This window comes from Falco naumanni, chromosome 5, assembly GCF_017639655.2.
Source record: "Falco naumanni isolate bFalNau1 chromosome 5, bFalNau1.pat, whole genome shotgun sequence".
In the NCBI taxonomy this organism is placed as follows: Eukaryota; Metazoa; Chordata; class Aves; order Falconiformes; family Falconidae; genus Falco; species Falco naumanni.
This window is the reverse complement of record NC_054058.1, coordinates 47,702,890-47,723,161: the sequence shown is the minus strand read 5'-3', so window position 1 is coordinate 47,723,161 and position 20,272 is coordinate 47,702,890. Positions and strand designations below refer to the sequence as shown.

General features: G+C 42.6%; 1 protein-coding gene across 1 annotated transcript in view; it reads right to left on the bottom strand.

The window, feature by feature from the left end:
• The window catches only part of UTP20 (UTP20 small subunit processome component), a 64,914-nt gene that overhangs the window by 19,077 nt on the left and 25,565 nt on the right, over positions 1-20,272 (bottom strand). Inside the window, exons 24-41 of the mRNA XM_040597069.1 lie at positions 19,902-19,987; positions 19,209-19,334; positions 18,483-18,649; positions 17,757-17,965; positions 14,310-14,453; positions 11,820-11,899; positions 10,707-10,933; positions 9,632-9,776; positions 9,120-9,207; positions 7,635-7,778; positions 6,973-7,023; positions 6,729-6,881; positions 5,564-5,719; positions 5,034-5,174; positions 4,000-4,137; positions 2,016-2,155; positions 1,458-1,537; positions 317-606 (exon numbers count right to left, since the gene is read on the bottom strand). Of these exons, the coding sequence (XP_040453003.1) occupies positions 317-606; positions 1,458-1,537; positions 2,016-2,155; positions 4,000-4,137; positions 5,034-5,174; positions 5,564-5,719; positions 6,729-6,881; positions 6,973-7,023; positions 7,635-7,778; positions 9,120-9,207; positions 9,632-9,776; positions 10,707-10,933; positions 11,820-11,899; positions 14,310-14,453; positions 17,757-17,965; positions 18,483-18,649; positions 19,209-19,334; positions 19,902-19,987 (2,565 nt within the window). The remainder of the gene's footprint in view (positions 1-316; positions 607-1,457; positions 1,538-2,015; positions 2,156-3,999; positions 4,138-5,033; positions 5,175-5,563; positions 5,720-6,728; positions 6,882-6,972; positions 7,024-7,634; positions 7,779-9,119; positions 9,208-9,631; positions 9,777-10,706; positions 10,934-11,819; positions 11,900-14,309; positions 14,454-17,756; positions 17,966-18,482; positions 18,650-19,208; positions 19,335-19,901; positions 19,988-20,272) is intronic.

Genomic DNA, 20,272 nt, shown 5'->3' with positions numbered 1-20,272 from the left:
AAGTTGGGTGCTAGCAAGTGGCCGAGAACTTTTCAACAGGCTGCACAAAGTGAATTGTTTCACTTGTGTGATTCCAGCCAGTTCTCTGCAGGGAAGGAAAGACACCACACCCAGACTGACCAGAGGGTCTGTCAGTAATCCCCATGACACAACAAAGGGGATGAAGCCTCTTTTGTGCTTTCAGGTAATCTCTCTCCAGTTGTGTCTATTTTTTTTTTTTTAATGTGCTGCATTTACACTGGCTCTGAAGTAGCACCTCAACTTTTATAGCGGCAGCACAGGCCTGTATAAAACCCTTCCAATGCCAACTCCTCACCTTTGCAACAATACACCTGTGCAGTTTAGGCAAGATGTTGACTGTAACTGTATCTTGAATGTGCTTGATCAGACACTCCAGCTCCTCTTTATTTTGGGGTAAAAAAGACACAGGTTTGGACACTTGCTCAGCATCTTCAGGTGTCTCAGCTGCTTGCTCAGGTTCTGCCAGCTCCTCAGGGAGATTCTTCTCTTTCCTTTCCTCAGTCACCTCCTCTTCTCCTTCACTCTGCTCCAGCTCCATGCCTTCTTCATTCTCCACCACTGGCTCAAGTTCCATGGCAGCAGCTTCTGTCAGGTAATTGCCAAAAGCACAGGTAAATATAGAAGGCCACAAAAACTCAGCCCTTAAAATAGACTCTTGTGATGGTTTTGTTCTGGACAAAGCTCCTATCTATCATCAGCAACAGCAAAAATCAGTAAGCATTGGAGTTGTTTTACTGGGTAGAGAAGCTCTGGCATGCTGTTTTCTGATAATCACCCCTCAGGGCTAAGCTTAAAGCAAAGACTGGGTTATTCTTTGGCTAAACTCCATAGACAGCTTAGCAAAGGTCAATGTGCTTGAACCTTAGAGAACTGACATTTGCCAACATTTGAAAATTTCACAAGGTGAGAGGTACTGACAAGCACAGTTCTGAGATACCCTCCTCCTTCCTCAGAATATCCCAAAAGCCACAACATAGGTAACCACAATGGTGAAAAAGCCAAAGATATCACTTCTTCCCATGAGATGCCAAGGAACCAAGGTGAAGACATACAGCACCCTTTTCAGGCTGCAGACAACCATGAGAACTGCCAACATCAAGGACAAACCACTCAGATGTCTCAGCAGCCACATGGGTGGATGCAGACCTTGGAGAACCTCTCAGATTTGCACAAACCCATTCCTGTCTGTTTTGGCTTATGGAGGCCTGGGATGGAGAGGTAATGTAGAGATGGTTCCCCCCACCTCTCCTCACTTTGTCAACACAAAGAAGGACAGTCTGCATTGCTCCTGGGGAGGCAAATGAAAACTAGCTTCCAGTGTGCATGTTTTAAAAAGCTGGGAGTAGCTGAGCTCAAGAGTAAACCACAAAATTTTGATTAGCTGCGCTCTGAGCAGTCAGAGGTAGTGTTTCTACAATCAGGAGCAGAAAGCTCACCTTGGCTGCCAATGGTCAGAAGCTGCTTTTCAAGCGTTTCATGGTCAAAATGAAAGGCTTCCAGCACTGTCTCTAACAAGCTGTGGAAAGAAAGCATGAAGATCAGCCCTTTGCACAAAAAGGGGAGGCTGCATAGACCAACACAACAGAATATCTTAAAAGCACTTTTTTGGAAAACTTCAGACTCAGTAACACCTCAGCATAAGGAGGTTTATCCTGAAATAACAACTGGTTGCTTTTCATTCTGTGACCTAGCTCACTATGAAACCTCCAGTGGTACTGGAGCAATATGTCCCAGGAGCAGGGACAGTTTGAAAGAAGCAGAAGCTGCTAATGCTGGCATGCACTCAGTGAGACACAGTGTGAGAATGTAATGACTTGTTAATCCTCCTAGTTGCAGGCTGCAATGCCATGCTCACTTTAACTTGTAAGCCCACCTCACAGTCGGCAATCCCTCATCCCAAGGAAGAGGCTAAAATCCACGTGACACTCAAGACACTGAATTTTGCCTCAGCAGTCTTTGCAGAGATATAAAGCACCATCACACACAGTACCTACCTGACTCCAAGCTTCGGACTGATCTGTCCTGTTTGCAGGACATGGATGAAATGCTTTAAGTAGTACAAGTATGCTGACCATGAGAGATGTCGGCAGACAGCTCCAATAATTTCAACCGAGGCCGTTACCATATTTTCATGCTGCTCAAAAGACAGAAATTCAGTTGCTGTGAGCATTCATGATGAACATGTGTCTACACCATACTTTACTCAAACCAACAAAAGCCAGAAGTAATGTCTGTCTAGTGGGAATCCTTCGTATTCAGCTTAGATCTCCTCCCAATCACCAGGTAAAACATAAAAATAAAAAAAAATCACATCTCAACAAGCAGATGTCCAGACCCACTTCCTCCAAATATTTCTGCACATACTTTATTTTTCTCATGTAACTAAATCTATGGGTTCATTTGCGTTAAGAACTAAAAACCAGTCAAGGTATCTAACCACAGACACATGGCACATTGCTGGGCTATGCTGATCAACTAGATATACACGTTGTTAACCCATTTCTGATGTGAAATAAGATGTGTTTGTTTCTTCACCCAGGTTTCAATCCATGCATTTTACCTCATGGGTCAAAGAGCGACTGCAGTCACTCTACTGATGGGCACAGTCTGTATGGCTGCAGGTGCTGGGTCCTGTGCTTAAGGTCTAACTGTTTCAGCCTCAGAAGAATTATTTCTGACAGTAAGCAAATTAGAAGTTTGCTTGGTCTGACATAAGCATCTCTGCTGTTCTCCTGATAGGGCGCAGGGAACTACAGAACTGTGAAACCTTGCTTTTCCATGTCACAAGTAGAAAGTCTATCCACACTGACATATGTCCTGGTTTCAGCTGGAATAGAGTTAGATTTCCTCTTAGCAGCTGGTGCAGTGCCATGTTTTGGATTTGGGGTGAGAACAGCGCTGATAGTACACTGATCTTTTTGGTTGTTGCTGGGTGATGTTCATACTAAGTCAAGGACTTTTCGGTTTCTTGGGCCCTGCCAGTGAGAGGGCTGGAGAGGCATGGGGAACTGGGAGGGGACACAGCCAGGACAGACGACCTGAACTAGCCAAAGAGGTATTCCACACCATATGATGTCAGGCTGAGTACATAAACTGGGGGAAGAAGAAGGAAGGGGGCCACGTCCAGCATTATGGCGTTTGTCTTCCCGAGTAACCACTGTGTGTGCTGCAGCCCTGCTTCCCTGGGGATGGCCGAACACCTGCCTGCCCATGGGAAGTGCTGAATGAATTCCTTGTTTTACTTTGCTTGCATGTGCAGCTTTTGCTTTACTTATTAAATTGTTCTTATCTCAGCTCCCAAGTTTTACATTCTTTTCCAATTCTCCTCCCCATCCCTCTGGGTGAGGGGGAGCGAGCAAGTGGCTGCATAGGGTTTGGTTGCCAGCCAGGGTTAAACCACAACATAGCAAGTAATTTCACTGCATATGTTTTCAATAAAATGTATGGAAAGTGACTAATAAAATGTCACCCTTCAACCTTTAATTACAAAGCTGCTAATGATGTCAGAGGTTTTCAGCTGTTCCCTGCAGTTCCCCTATAACTCCAAAGAAAACAGTATTTATTCCCACCTCAATTACCAGGCACAACCTATGTTCCCCACCACACACATTCTGCTGATGGACAGTAACTCATCTCACAACTGAACAGGAATAGGGCAGTTTGGAGGCAGAAGGGGAAAAGAATAATCAACTGATTACAAAAAATGCAAACAAACATAACCCCGAGTAAAAAAAACAAACAAAAAAATCCCAACCACCAAAGAGTTGTTTGGTTAAAAGTTCTACCTCCAAGAAACAGGACAGGTTTAGCAGATATGATTGATCCCAGACTGCATCTGCACCTTCCAAACACTCCTTCTGCCACCAAAAGCAGCACAGCACTCTCGTCCACAAACCTATCAGCCTTTGAAGTGGTTAGTCTTAAGGAGAATGGTATATAAGAAAGGGTCAAATGAATGCATTCAATTTAAAAGCCTACCTTAAGCATTTTTTCATTAAAAATGGCAGTAGTAGCAAAAGGCATGACGTAGTTCTGCAGGGATTTAGAAGACAGCTCAAGCTTTTTTTCAGTGAGCTGCTTAGCTAGTTTCCTCAGAGCTCGTGCCCTCCTGTGGATCTGAGCCAAACATGAGAGACAGTGAATGAGGTGGTGCTTGAGTCACAGCGAACAAGAGGGAGCACATACATTCAGCAGTTCTGAAAATGCCTTTAAGTAATGACATAAACATATTATGGCCACTTCCAAGGACAGGCCATGTCCTTTTCCTTCAGTCTCTGGGCTTTCACTAGCCTTTTGCCTCAATAAATATTCCAACTCAATGGCATATTTCACAGAGAATTCACAATCATATGAGTATGCCATCTTCACGTATCAGACAAGGGAGGCAACTGATACTAGATGAGAAGGCCTGATAAAATTACAAAGAAAAAATTTACACTCTCTATATAACTACATATTTAGCAAAGGCATTCTCTGATTGCACCTCTGGAAGTAGGAGAAACGTTTTATTTTCATACCACAAGAGAAAACCAGACACCAAGCTTTGTGCAACATTTCTATTACAAAGGTCTGTGAACGAAAAGGGGCTGCAGAGCCTCCAAATGGAAAGCAGCAGGGAACAGGCTAGAAAAAAACCAAAAAGACCTGTTCCCTGCCTATGTCATTGTTGCTGACTATGGGCTGGGTCAGACAGGTTTTAATGTGGAGTTGCCTGCTCAAGACCATGAACAACCACTTAAAATGAAAGTAATTCTTTTAGCTAAATTAAGAAAAGGTAAAAAGCAGTACTGCGAAATCATAAACCCAAGAAATTTCTAGAGAAATATGACTTTGATTCACAATCACCCATGTGATGATGCCCACATCCCTTTTATTTAACAGCATCTCACAACACAGGTTCAATTTCTCTGTAAAGATGTCGCATAGATGCTTCAGAAGACATTACCCCACAGTAAAATACTTCTGCTCTGGCAGGGGGAGAGAGGCACTAGGGAATGCCTATTGCCTTTTACCTGCATGTGTTTCATATTCTCAAAGAAGTCCATGTCAGGATCATGGCGGTTGGTCAACTGGACCAAATCCCGGAACTCAGGATTTGCTGGGAACGTTTGAATGAGGCAGGAAAGCAATGATGTGTAGTCCTGCTGGATGCTCTGCAAACAGCAAGCAGTGAACATTTGGAAAGGTTGCTACACACTCCTCAGAACAGCACTGCTGTCATGTACAAGTGTTTCAGGCCAACGAGTCCTATACTTTGGTAACAGCAAATACACCTATATTTTGGACTGTATATAAATTAAAGTCTCCCCTCCAAAGAATGAGCTACAACTAAGAAAAGCTGAACAATGGCAAAGAAACACATGACAGCTGAGTTCTATAACTTTTTAGATTTTTTAAGATTTCAAATGAAGGGTGAGCTCACAGAGGGTACCTGCACTTCTTATCTGAGCAAGGGACTTCAAGAACTCATCCATAAAATGTCTTATATACTCTGGTGTCCTGGAGACAGCTGGAGATGTGTAATCAGATAGCACTGTCTTACCTCAGTCTTACTCTTCAGCCCCCTTCTCACAGACTCCAGGAGAGTGTGCTGGATTAGCTCTTTGTACTCATTTTCTGTGTGGTCGATTTCTGCCAGTCGTTGGATAAAGCTGGTCAAACAAAGGCTCGCATTGTCACTGAGAGCCATATCCCCTAGCTAAATGGATGAAAAAACAGTACCACATGAGTCTGGAGATGTACATGAGTCTGGATATGACACCTTTTTCACCCCAAAAGACCAGACTGAACAGTACCACCTAACTACAAGACAGACACTGAGGTGCTAGAGCACACTGAAAGAAGAGAAAGCTGGTGAAGGGACTAGAGAACCAGTCCTATCAGGAGCAGCTGAAGGAACTGGGGCTGTTTAGCCTGGAGAAAAGGCAGCTCAGGGGAGACCTTATCGCTCTCTAGAACTACCTGAAAGGAGGTTGTGAGGTGGGTGTTGGTCTCTTTTCCCAAGTAACAAGTGATAGGATAAAAGGAAATGGCCTGAAGTGGCATCAGGGGAGGTTTAGAGCGCATATTAGGAAAAATTTCTTCACTGAAAGGGTTATTAAGCACTGGAACAGGCTGCCCAGGGAAGTGGTTGAGTCACCACCCCTGGGGATATTTGGAAGATTCATGCAGACATGGCACTTAGGGACGCAGTTTAGGGGTGGACTTGGCAGCGTTAGGTTAATGGCTGGAACTCATCTGAAAGGTCTTTTTCAACCTAGATGACTATCATAACAAACCCCACTAATTCTTGAGATCATTCCTGCAGAAGTTCCAGTCCTGAATTAATGCCCACCCTTCCAATTAGGAAAAATCTGTCTCGATTTACCGGAAGGCCCAAACAACCAGAACACACTGCAACAAAAACAGACTTTCAGGACTATAGAATACCTTTCATACAGTACAAATTCACTGACCAGTTCCAGGGCTCACTGACAGAAAGGTGCACTGCACTTGGGTGAGCCTTCTTGCTGCACTGTATTTACCCTTCTGGGTACACAGATGAAAAGGTAAGCAGACAAAACTTATAAACAGGTGTTTGTAGGAAGACTCAAATATGCTCTTTGAACATTTCACAGTGTCAAAGAATAGCCAATGGAAACAATTTGACAGTTAGATTCATCATGGACACATGGTACACAAAGCAGAAGAACGAACATTCAGCCAACCTGGATGGTATAAAAGCAGTTGTGCATAACAGGGATGAGGAAGTCGATATCCACGGCTTTCATTTCCTTGATGCGGGCTGTGATTGACTGAAATGCTGACAGACGTACATCAAAGTCGATATCATCAAGATGTCGTTGATCAAAGGCATTCAGCTAAGAGAGAGCAACAACTTCTTAATGAAAAAGGTCACAAACTTGACAATACAATGTTAGGGGGAAAACTGAGCAAAGAAACTGCACATACCTTAACAACATCGGTAATATACTTCAATTCACTGTCAAAATCAGATAAAGTCTAAAAAGAAACGTAAAAGAAAATAGTTTAACTGTTACAGCTGCTAAAAATTTGGACAACTCATGACTTTACCACTTGAGACAAAAAATAAAGAAAACAGCAGCATCGATTTTTCTATGTTAGAAGCTGAATAAGAACCATTCTTCTGTAAGCTGGAAGATGTCCTTTAAGCTCCTAAGTTTCTAAATACCTACAATAAGTGTTCCCTGGGTTTTCCTGCTGAAAAAATTATGTAAGTCACTTCAAGGAAGTAACAAACGGCCTGACTACTGTAAATCTGTGAGGGAAGAATACAAATAAAAATAATCTTCAGGACACTGAAAATCATTCTTACTTCATAAAGATACAGGGTTCATTACGGATGAAGTGTGCTTTATTTGGCTTCTCCAACACAAAAGAATCCTGGTGATGCTCCCATCAACCAGGCTGTAAGCCAGAATTTTTACAAATCTTTGTGCAGCTCATTAATTTCTATCATATACAATTTTGTTACTTTCACTTAATGGATTATGTAGATTGGAAAGGTTTTTAAGCTTATGTACAACAAAGACAAATATTGCTATTTATTTTGATCAAGAACAGTACAAGAATGACACATAAAAACGCAATACCTGAAATACCAAGCACAACTTATGTCGAGACAGTTTGTTCTGAATGACAGAAAAAAGCTTTGCCAGTGGTTTGAGAAAGCTTGTAGGGTTTGCACAATGCTTCAGCAAGTTCTGCACTGTCTCCAGAATATCAATCTCTGTACCCTGAAAGAGACAGATAACTGTCAATAAACACTGAACCATCACAAGATTATTTCATTTCCTTGGGAAATATTTCAAGACACAGAGTGAACTTAGCCACTTTGCTATATTTTATTCAGATCACAGATACTGAATGACAACAAAGAATTAGGAGGACACACTCAATGCAACACCAAATCTCTCAGAAGCAGTTGCAACCTTTCAATTAGACACAAGCATTGTGTTAGAGTGCCACCATGATAAAGACCTCTTTTTTGTGTCTTTCCTCAAATGACTCAAAGGTCAAGAGAACTAAGAGCTTTAAAAAGTAATCTTTCTTTAAGCTGTGAAATGAACATTAACAGCACCATATGCTTGCATGACCTCTCTGAACAGAAATGATTCACATATTTATAAACCAAGAATCCTCTGTGAACAATTAAATGACCACTTCCAAAGCAGAAGCTACAGGTTGCTGCCTAGCAGTTCTTTCTGCAAACCTAAAATCTCTCATTGAGCAACACTGTGTCTTTTAAGAAAAAGATGACCCAAGCCTTGACCCAAGGATTCAGGCAATCAAGCTCAATAATCAATAGTTGGGGACAATGAGGACTATATTTCTGAAAACAAGGTATGGCAGCAAGGGAAACTCAGACAAAATAGTCTACTGATATCTTCAGCGCTTGATATATTTAACAGTTTACAAAAACCTAAGCCATGGAGACCTCTGCTTCAACTGCAGCCCATATGCTTTGCATGTCTAAGGAATTTAGGATTTTAGGGATGTTTCAGTTCTGAGACACATTTCTGTACCCACAGGTGGATTCCTTAAGAGTCAAAGAAGAACAGGTGGAAGCAGGAGATATGGGAGCATGTTGACAGTACTGTATAACATTTGCCTTTCATCCTGCAATAGACCTATGTGGCACTGCCCACTGCACAGCATGTACTACATACTCAACCATATGTATTTATATTGCTGTCCAGACGCTGTGCCTTTGGATTTGGCATGCATAAAACTCACAGTGAAGCAAAGCACTTATTTCAAACACCGCAAGGAATTTGGTGGATTGTCTACAGTGGCAAAGGAGGTAAAGACTACATAAAAACTTCTGCAGACTTTCCCCAAGAAAACGGGGAACAGAGTCAGCCTGGACACTGGCATCCCTGCATGGTATCCAGTGATTCATACGCATTAACACATAATGGCACAGAGTTCTGAGCAGACTACAAACATATGAAGTCTTGATTTTAGGCTAATCATAAGAAATGGCATGTAATCAATAGGACTTTTAACATAAACAAATATACTTTATTAAAAGAAAAACATACGTTTAATAGCAGGGGAAAGTAATTTCTACCTACCTGCTCCATGTTACTCTGATAAAGGAAGGGGAGGAGAAGGCTCACAAGCACTGAATTCTGACTCTTTTCTTGTATAAATTTGCTGATCCTGCACAATGAGACAAGATAATTTACTACTTTATATCAATCCAGTCAAAAGTATAGAGCAAAGAATGACTCAGCACTAGTGCTTTGTCAGCCCATCCAGACTAATAGAGCGTACCAACTAAAATCATGGTATCAGCCCAAGTATTCAGTTCCACATGACTGCAGGCATTTCTGTACCTTTTCGTACCCCCAAGAGGCACTGGTTTGATTACCAGCAACAGAAACAACCAGAATAAATTTCTGAAAACTGTTCACTTCAGTCACCAGCAACCTGCAAGGTCAATGACAGACCCAGGTATTTTCAACTGTTCTAAATTTAAACTCTTTGAGACAATGTTTTTTAATTTGGAACCTATTACAAAAAGCCTCTTTTTTCCTTCCTCCTTCCAATATTTAACTGTTTTGAGCTCCTAAGAACCACTTACTTGGAAAGTATACTCAGCTCTTTGCTGACTTGAGCTCTGTACTTCTTCTTTTTCACCTTCTCCACATTCAACATTGTTTTGCTGAAGTACTGAAGTATGGCAGGAACATGAGGCAGAACCAAGCGGCAACCCAGGCTGAGGGTCTCTGTAAGGGATACAACAGTTAGCAACACCAAAGTCTGTGCTACAAGCAACAGAAGGGAGATCCAATGGGAAAATACAGACAAAGGTTTCATCAGAGGAAAAAAAAGTAACAGGAGCTATGAAAATGACAGGCAGCCCAGCACTTGCTGAGACCAAGTCAAATACATCTGAGCTGGGACCAAAGAAAGCACACACGGAGAATAAAATCCTCACAAATTTCAGTAACAGCCCTGGTAAGTATGGGCTTATCAAAAGGTACCAATGGTGTTCCTCAAAGGTAGCAACCATTGCCCACAATGGCTGGAGCATTTATAGATGTAGTTTTCTCTATTCTACCACTGACCTCTTGTCCAAATCCAAGCTGCCATAACAAAGGCACAGCGATAAGTGCTCTCCCTTCTACTACCTTTGAGTGTTACAGGTGAAAGATGGCTCCACAGCATCAAACACAGGGTGTTTCCTGTCTACTACCACTCAAAGGTAAAAGGAATCGACGGAAGGTCTTTCTTGTCAGGGACCACAGTCTAAACATCAAAGTGATACACAACCACGTGCATATGGGGAGTGGGTCTTTATATAAAACTTGATGTCAGGCTCAAAGTGAAGTTAGCAATGCAGTTCTTGAGGTTATATCAGTCAAAGCTTCACAGACAAAGCAGATCAACAACACAACCATTCTTCTTCTTCATATGGAATTTCTCCATACTCAAGACCCTGACACTTAAATGTGGCTCTCACCTGTCGTTAGAAAAGCACGTCTTTACAGTTCTTGAGCATGTCAAGACAAATTTGTACACTGATGTTTCCAACTCCACTGGGAAGTCTCCTTCCCCCATATTTTCAGCCAGCACAAAGACAATCTCATCACAGTAATCTAACACCTCCTTCCAAAGCACCCAGCAGGTCTCTCATGACCCTTATGCAGGCATACCTTCTGTCACATCTCTAGTGACCATGACAACACAGTCAGTCACACTCAAACTGGAAACCTGCTCCGTGGGTTCAAAATCTGGGCTGTTGAGAAGGCTATCAGCTATGTCCATCACAAGACTGGATGTGGCCTCAGACAGATTCTTGGCTGACAGCACAGCAAACACATTTGACAGTATATCGCACTCTGGGTGATCTGGCTGCTGCTTGGCCAGCAAGGGGAAATACCTGGAAGATTATAGAAACAGCTGGCTGAAAATTGTATATTCAGAACTTTATAATTCCTTTCTGCAAAAAGTCACATAAAACGATTGTTTTCTACTTCAAACAAGGAAAAAGCACAGCAAATCACAGAACGACAGCGTCATGAAAAACAATGAATGGCAGTTGAGAGGTCACTGAGTCCCTTTCCTTGCTTCAAGACAGCACCATCTAAACCTAATTTCTACATAGATGCTTGTCCAAGTCTCCTGTTAGTCTGCTCTTGAGCTACTGATCCAATACCATTTTTTACAGAAGTTTGTATACAAAGTTCTTCACACCTACAAATTACATGTCTTAAAAAAGATACTGGATACTTTAGCAAAGGAAAAGCAGCGAGTCTGTGGAAGAGGCAAAAAGGACAGCTGAGCTGGAACTTTTCAGTGTGTCTGTATCAAAAAATGCTCTCTTACAACTTTCAGTATCAGAATCTCAGTCACAGATTCTGTGCTGAACCTGCCCATGTTCTTTCATGAAACAGAAAGAAACAGGGCACTGAAAAACATGAATGAAACGATATATTGTAAAACTGACTTCCCACCTCCCAAGACAAAGTCATCAGTGGTCACGACAGAGACATACTCTAAAAGGTCAGCCCACCTCCTCGCCAGTCAGCTGGGTTTGGGCTACATATGTGCTTAGTTGTTAATATATGGGAAAAGCAGCCCACTAAAATGAGAGCAACTGCATAAACTGGAAGGCTTCTGAACTGCTATAAAAAGAATAGCAGTCTAATGGAAAAAAGAAAAAATGGGTTTTGACACAATTATTTATAACCTGTCACTGTGCTCTTTTTTCCTTGATTTTTTGGTACTCAGAAATACTTCTGCTTCTTTGTGAGGAGAACACTTACCTGGGATTCTTACTCCAGGTGTGAATGAGTTTGAGCAGAAAAGTTGGAGAATATTGACTCTCTGAAGCCAATCTGCAGACCTAAAGGAGATAAAAATCAGATACCAACACAAGTAGGTAAAGCCATTTAAAATCCTCATCTCTAACAAAAACCTCATTACAATCTACAGTCTACCTTTTTTTAAGAAAGTAATTTCATGATCATTTTTCCAGCTTCCTCCCTATTTGTGGAATGCCTCTTTGATTATCTTACTCCTATTTACACACTATTCCAGCTACCATTTTTGCCTTCCACTTGAAACTGGCTCCCCATCGAGGCTCTCACTTGCTGCAGAGACCTAGCAATGCTTCCCAGATATACCTATGAGATTTCAAGCGCAACACCCAAGACTCACTCCTCCCCATACTTCCTATGCCCTGACCACAGCACCTGCCATTACAGCACCTGCTCTGTGTCTGCATGGCCTCACTGCTATAAAAGCACCCTCTCTGCTCAGAGAGAGGCTCAAGCACTGCACTGCATCCCAGGAATAGGATCTCCTAACAGGGTTCTGTGTCTAAAACAACCTCACCTAACAGCTGTGCAGCCTAAGACCCACACAGTAGCTGCTGCTCCTTCATATGACTGGACACAGGCTAAAGAGACCTAGTACACAGGTCTGGCTCCCTCCTCACTGCCACTCTGCAACCCAACAGGCTGCACACAAGTGACCCTGACCACAGCTGGACTGTCAGCAGGACACCATTACTGAACACACAGGCAGAAAAGGCTCCACTGCATTCAGAGGCAATAGCCAGCACGATGCATGTGTGGTTTGGACTAGCTCAGTCTGGGCTCAAGATCTGAGCATAACACCAAAGAAGGCAGGTCCGACAGTCACAGCCAGGGTCTTAGAAAGTTTCTACTCCTGCACCCAAAGGCTGGTAATGTTATTGCTCTGCACAGAACAGAGCTTTCCTGAATGATGTACAATGAAAAGTAAACTGTTAACCCAGCCCTGCACGAATGCTGCTGTGCAGGCTAATGATACTAAGCCTCTGCAAGTCCTGCGGTATGAAGAGCAGCAAACTCCAGTTCCAAGTACAACAGGCTTAAAACAATTTGCTCTCTCCACGAGTTTTTAATACACCTCTGCTCCATAGCCTTAAAAAAGGAAAGCACACAAGTCCAACAAATCTTCATGGAGTTCATTGGCAGAGACTCCCTCTAGAGGGAGCTCCTGGGTCATACTACCGTCCAAGCTCCAAAACCATCTCCGTCTCCCTGACACCTATAGGGACAACAGAAATTCTATTTAACAACAATTTTACATCTTTTTCAGACTAACTCAGCATTTCCAAACCCAATTCTCCCTGAAAGCATTAAGTGCTTTGCTGACTTAAAGCCTGAACCACATGCCTGAACTGCTCTGGGACTGCGGTAAATGTTCACTGCTTTGCCCAGGTGGCACCCTGGCCTTGAAAAGACCCCATGGACAAACCAAGAACTTTGTTGCTGTGGCTCAGCCCAGTGAAATTCAGAGGTATATGCACTACCTGAAACCATTTTATCTGTTGTTTTCCCACATACACATACTATACATCGCATATTATTATTGGTACAGCAAAGAAACAGGGTAGCAGTAAACAAACATGGTATCTAGAGAAGCAGATCTGGGGTTTCATAGACCACAGCAGTTACTCCTGTTTTTAAAAAAAACCTGTTACCCAGGCTTTTCTGCTGAAGGAAGCTGAACATCTGGATACCTCAAAAGCCCCAGTGAAACAGTTTTGTTGGGGTGAGCCCATCTTGCTCAGCTACTCTTTGGGTGGAGACGACTGCTTTTAGAGCAGAGACAACCCAGCAGCTGGTATAGGCACTCCCTGATAACCTCAGAGCCCAGTGCACTGAAACAGCCAGCACAATTTCATTTTCCATACTGTGTGCTCTCTCTTCCTCTCACAGTAGTACATTTTTCCAGCTCAGAGGCAATCTGAATTTCTCTGGTGAAGGCCACAACCCTGTGTGCTTTGTTGCTGTGCTCACATGGGACTCCCAGCAGGGAGCCATAAGAGCACACAGCCCACTGACAGACCATGCTGGGGTCATTCCTTTCCTGCAGCAGCATTTGTTTCTGCAGTCCCCTACCACAGGCCCAGTAACCATCACACAGAAAAGTAGCAAAGTCTACCTAGAAGGGACAAGTATAATTTTGCTTCCCTGAAGTATCCAGGGAAGAAGTCTGCTTATGCGGTTAAAGATCAGAGAAATGGCATGCATTTTATTCAGATGAATTAATTTGTACTTTATCCCGTGACTTGATTATTTCAGAACTAATCAGACAAAACAAGAAACTGGCCTTGCACAGACACATCAGAATGCCAGAATCTGTCCAAGGCCATATCCAATCTTGTGACGAACATAGCTGACACGATGGACTCCAGTGCGGCTAGAGTTTTCTGCATGATACGTGTTACACACAAGCTGTTTGGAAGAACGATTGACACTTACCTGAGGCCATACCACTGCATGGAAAACTGCATCAATCTCTTCCACACTAAAGCTGTAGGTCTCATAATCAGAAAAAAACTCTGCCACAAGCTTGAGTCCAAGACGTCTCAAATTCTTCAGTGGGTTAATTAACCTAGGTTGAACCTGTAAAAACAGAACAAAAAACCCACCCCAATAAGAGCTCTGCAGAACAGCTACTACCTACTTGCTCTGAAATTAAACACAGCAATTCACTAACCAGATACAATCTTTGCTGGAACTATCACAATGTTCTTCTGTTTTCTCCTGTAACTTGTTCACAGTAGCAATCTACCTCTCACAACTGACCTGAATTTTTCTAAGAGGTGCCTATTTCCTGCACTAAGTCAGTTTCACAGGACTCCTCCTGCTCATGAAAATCCGTGCTGACAGGTTTGAAGTAGCACCTGCCCTTTTTGGACAAAATACATAAAGCTACACTGTAGAAGAATGAAGCTGGGTTAATTATCATTGATAACCTACAGCTGTGGGCTGGCTTCAGGGGTGGTGGGCTGGCCGATGTAGACAAGGTGCAGCTGTGGCTGGTTCTGGTAAGAGGTTGGGCAGCCAGTGAAGAGAGAGAGGCCAAGGAAGAGAGGTGGAAAAAGCAGAGGGGAGAGAGAACAGTGCCCTGGGTGAGGAGAGAACAGGAGAAGGCAGCAGAGGGACTGGCCAAAGAGTATGCTGGTATGAGACGGTAAAAGACCTTGTTACAGCTTGATAGTTTGGAGAGTGCTGTGACACTACACCACAGTTACATTTCTAGCCCTAACACTTAAATAACTCTGGTTTACACAGGAAAGGACCCAAATCAGCTCTTGAAAGCAAAGTTGTATTTTGCACGCTGAGATCTACTGGGAAGAAAATAAGTCAACAGACAATGAGAAGGGGGAGAAACAGAGAAGGCAAGAATGTGAATCACTTCCTCCAGTGGTGTGTGGGTGGAGTACAGCATTTGGTTAGAGGAGGATGCTTTCTGTACCCATTTAGTTGTTACATTCCATAGCCTTTCTTGGGAAAAGCATTTTCAATAAGGAAACCAGCCATGCAGCTAACAATGAAGTTATTCATGCACTGCTGTGTTCTGACTCTTTTTCCCTCAGAAAAGACTTGACTTGAGTCACCTAAATTATTTCCATACTGCGCAGTGCAGCTCATGGCACAAACACATGAGGTAGCTCCACAGCGCAGAGGTACTGAACTCCAGGTCTCAGAAACAACAGAGCCATGTCAAAGCAAGTAAAGGCACCTATCAGAGACTGGAGCTATGTCTTGGGTTCCTCAGGGTCTCCAGTACATACCATGATCCACCACACAAACACTTGTATCTCTTATTTTACAAAGCAGCTTTGGTGACAAAGTCTCACTGAAAGACATCACAGGTTTTTTTATCCGATGTACCTACAGACTTCTAAAGACACTACCCTCCACCATGCAATACTCTTCTATACCACCTTTGTACCCAAAACAGCAGGTAAAAAGACAAAAAGGAGATGGTGAAAAAGGAAACAAACATGCTCTTGCCCGGGACCTCCCAAGCTGTGCTGAATGTCTACTAATGGTGTACAACCACCTTGCAGACAGCAAATGAGCTGCTTGAAGGGCCAAAGAAAGCACAAACCAGGCTGCTATTGCTAATGCTGACCCCCAAGTGAAATAATTTTGTCTCTCACTGTTCAGTCACCAGAAGAGCAGTCCTCTAAGATCAAGTCTTTGAGAAGACAAACAGACTCAATACTGAATACAATCAGTAGGAAACAGTAAATTAATAACTTGGCTCAAAATGGTCAAAGTTGACATTTAACTCTCCAGGCAGTATCAGCCTGCAGTAAATTACTCTCAAACTCCAAGGATGTCTTCTAATCATTAGCCAAGGTAAACAGATTTCTCACACTTTCCTTGAGCTTTTAACATCTCATGGGCTAATGAAGTGCTAAAGTTCAGACAAATGACAGACTGTCATTCCATACATTACACAGCCATGACAAGATTACCACAGTAACCCTAGCAAAAATGAGACTCTCTTAGCAATGGATGAAGCAGCTTTTAAAACTCCTTTCCCAGTTTAAATCATGTAGATGCACGCAATCCACTGCTTAAGTCAGACTGTGGGATGCTCCTGTCCTGAAATTCACTTGTCCCCTTCATTATGAAGACAGTTACTAGGTTCTGTGCAGCCTGCAGGCAACAATAGGACCTTGGATGCTGCCTGACTGCAAGGGCTTGCTTTGTTTGATGGATTGTTTTCAAGGCAAGTTCAATCCTCAGATGCTTACAGATCAGCCTTGGCAAGAACACGCACACGTGCTGACAACACATTCATTACCTAACACCAATTGCTCAGTCTATCATCGCGTAATTCCTTTCAACGTCACAGCGATGATGACGACTGTGCAGTTTGCTTGTTTCGCACCTAATATACTACCAGGCTCTGCACCAGACCAGACTCAAGCTTTCCTTTTCCTATTTGGATTGAAGCCTGGCAAAGGCACTTGTTTCAGAAAGACAGAAAAGCCTGGCTCAATGTCATAGTTTCCAAACAGCTGGCAACAGACTCCCCCGATATAGCTGGGCTAGAGCTCAGGAATCTCTGTGCTGCCCTCCTGCACACAGGACAGCAGTAAGGTAACACGCCCCATATCTCTAGGTGCAGCCAAGCTTTAACAGAATGTTTTCCTCACCTGACCCTTTCTGCACGTACAGTCATTACACAGCAAGGGAAAAAAATATTCGCAGTGTTCTGCAGATACCTGGCTGAGACCCAGATTGTGACACGGGATAAACATGGCTACTCCTGATACAGAGCTGAACGTACTTCTAGTGTGCTGAAAGCATGTTCTCATGTACATGAAGGCATGTACGACAGGAGACAATCACTGTAGATAATCTCTATGATCACCCACATCGCAGAACTCCCCTGGGGTCTAGCACTGCAACAAAACACCTCAAAGACAAGTTTTGCTCCAAAGTCCTCAGGCAAGGAACCTTTAATCCTCTCCTTCCATTCAAAAATGTTTGAAGAAGCTACATCTTTAAGGCCAATTTCAACTTCCAGCCATAAGACCCTGTTATATCCTCACAAGAAATCATTTAGCTCTCCCTCGTGCCCATGCCTCCACAGAGCAGGCAGGTAGCAATGCAGAGATCCTCCTCAAGCCTCTCTTCAGTAACTCAAACAAAAATGCAGTCCAAAGCGGCTTTCTAAATACATTAACTCTGCCTGCACTGCCTGAGCCCTGTAGGATTTTCAAGTATCACTGGCCTCTATTTTGACAGATATCTAATTACTAAGCCTCACTCCATGCTGGCATTAAAGCTTATCTTTACCTGAGCCAGTATAAGTGTGCGTACATGTGCAAGCTAAGCGGTCAAGAAGAGAAAGGAATTAAATTTATGTTTGTTTGTGTATTGTTTGCATACATACTGTACCTTCTCTCTCTGCTGAAGAATGCAGGACACCACAGCTGTCATGCAGAGCAGTATCTGTAGAATTTCAGGCAGGTATTGATGGATCAAATGTCCCATGTTTCTCAATACAACTTCAAGACTGTTAAAGAGGCTATGCTGACGCCCAAGAGGCAGGACTTTAGCTAAGTCCAGCTCTGACATACTTCGAAGCACCGCAGTCTGGCAAGGCCCTGCAGTAGGCAAAGGGACAGCAACTTATCTAGAGAAGCACCACAAAGATGCCCAATACCAAAAATAATTTTCAAATGAGAAGTAGTATAATCTGGCCCTAAATTACAGATCCTCACATTCACTTCTTAAATAAGGTCAACTCTGGGTCTCCATCTCCTTGTGACACTCAGACATCTCCCTCTGCTACAGTATCTGAGCACTTTACACCTTTTATTGCCATCATACACAGGCTAGGCTACGATGCCAGCGATCGCTCATTCTTGACCTGTTACAGCTTACTTGCACAGCTGTGGCAAGTCATTCAGTTTCTCTGACCTTGGCCCTGTAAAACAGAGCAATCGTGAAAAAACTCAGGGGAATCACAGTCCTTACCAAAAGTTTACTTTCATCCTTTCATCCTTCCAAGGCACCGTTAGGGACACACTGAAGCACGTAACAGTACTAAGCCTATTTATCCTCCCACATCTCTACAGGTCAGGAAGCACCAAACCCCCAGGTTCTAATGCCAGTACCTACCATTACTGAATTGCTTCACAGCTTCAAAGAGCAGATCCAAGAACATCCTTATCTCTTCTGGCAGTGAACCAGCAAGAAATCGCAGAACGATTGACATGCGAGTGGCTGCTGAAGACTTGCCCTGTGTTTTGTTCCCTGTTTTGTTTCTCATTCTGCCATAGAGAATTCTTCAAGAGTAAAAGAAGAGGTTGCGTTAGCTTTCAGCAAGCCATCTGTTTCCTAGCCTCTTATTCTGCAGAAACTCTATTGAAAAGTATTCTCTAGTGAGAACAACCTGAATGGAAGTCCCCGATTCAGGGTCTCCACTGAATTAGTACACATTACCCAAAAACACTGCAGTGAAAGATCAGCTTCTGCTACTGCAATGGAAGCTTTGCTGGAGACTTCAGGTATAAAACTAGTTATCTCCATGACAACTTGCATCACTATGTCTTAATAAAAATAAGTGGCAATGCTCAGTGAACTGAAATGTTCTCACAATTCTCTGTAAGCCTTAGCAGAAATAGTATTTACCAAAAAACTGTTTTTAAAGAAAACACCATTTGTATTAACACATTTATGTAATGTGCCGATAAGGAAACCACAGAGAACATCTCAAACTAAGTGGTCAAACTATACCATTAACCATAGGTGTATTTCAACTGTTTAAAACGAGAAGCAGCAGCCTTACATCTCTGTTCATGGTACTTTGACATGAAACTTTTAAGTCCACACTTCGTAACACACCTCATAAGAACAGGGATAAGATCTGGGCGATGCTCCGTTTTTACTACTGCGGTCTCCTCAGAAATACTGAAATGGACTATTTCCTCCTTAAAACTCTTGTCCTCCAGTAGCCGTTGCAAGTTCTCCCTGAAAGTAATAAACATTCTTCGAGGGCAGGTAGTGTTATAAAAACAAACAGACAGACAGACATACACATGCATCTATATCTAATTACCTACCTATCTAATGTATGCTGTATATAAAATATTAACATACTATGTTGCCACCCTTTTATCAAAAAATATTTTAAAAAGCCAGCAAGTTCAAGCTAATTATGTAGGGAAGTATTTCCTGGACACAATCTGAAGAGATTATTCAACCATAAATACCGTTTTATGCTGTCACTTTCTCTGGGTGGTTATAAATCATCAATACAAAAGACCTCTTTGAAAATTATTCAAGTACTATGCTCACACTATTCTAAGACAGAATGAAAGTGTTGCCATTTTTCTGTAAATGAAAGAGACTGACCAACATCAAGACCTTATTTCCCATTTCAGATAGGAAATACAGAGCTGGCTAAAATCAAAATTTATACATACGCCTTCAACAAATACAGGAAAGGCTCTCTCTCTGAGGCAACTGACCCCAAGCAGGCTTCTGATATGACAGCAGGCTCATTCACTGATGCTAATATAATATAAAAGCTTTTACCTGTATGGCAGTAGATGAGGATGCTTGTATGTCATTATACAGTCAAGAGCTATTCTCTGTACATTCTGGTCTTGATGGGACAGTAACTGCAAATCACAAAAGAAAGAAAATCAGTCCCTATCTAGAAGACGAGAGATCACTGAAAAATAGTGAAACCACCCACAGGCTCCAAGGTCAACCAGGTTTTGGACTAACTTAGCAAAATGGAAACAATGCATGTGTTGCGATACAAAGCTAAGATGTGAATATACAACTGTCACTCATAAAAAGTGGACATAGTTGCTGGTAGTTCATATATGCTTTCCCTGCCCTCTACACAGGACAGTTATAATATCTGGGTTTTCATAATTGTCTTTTGGACCACTGTCAGC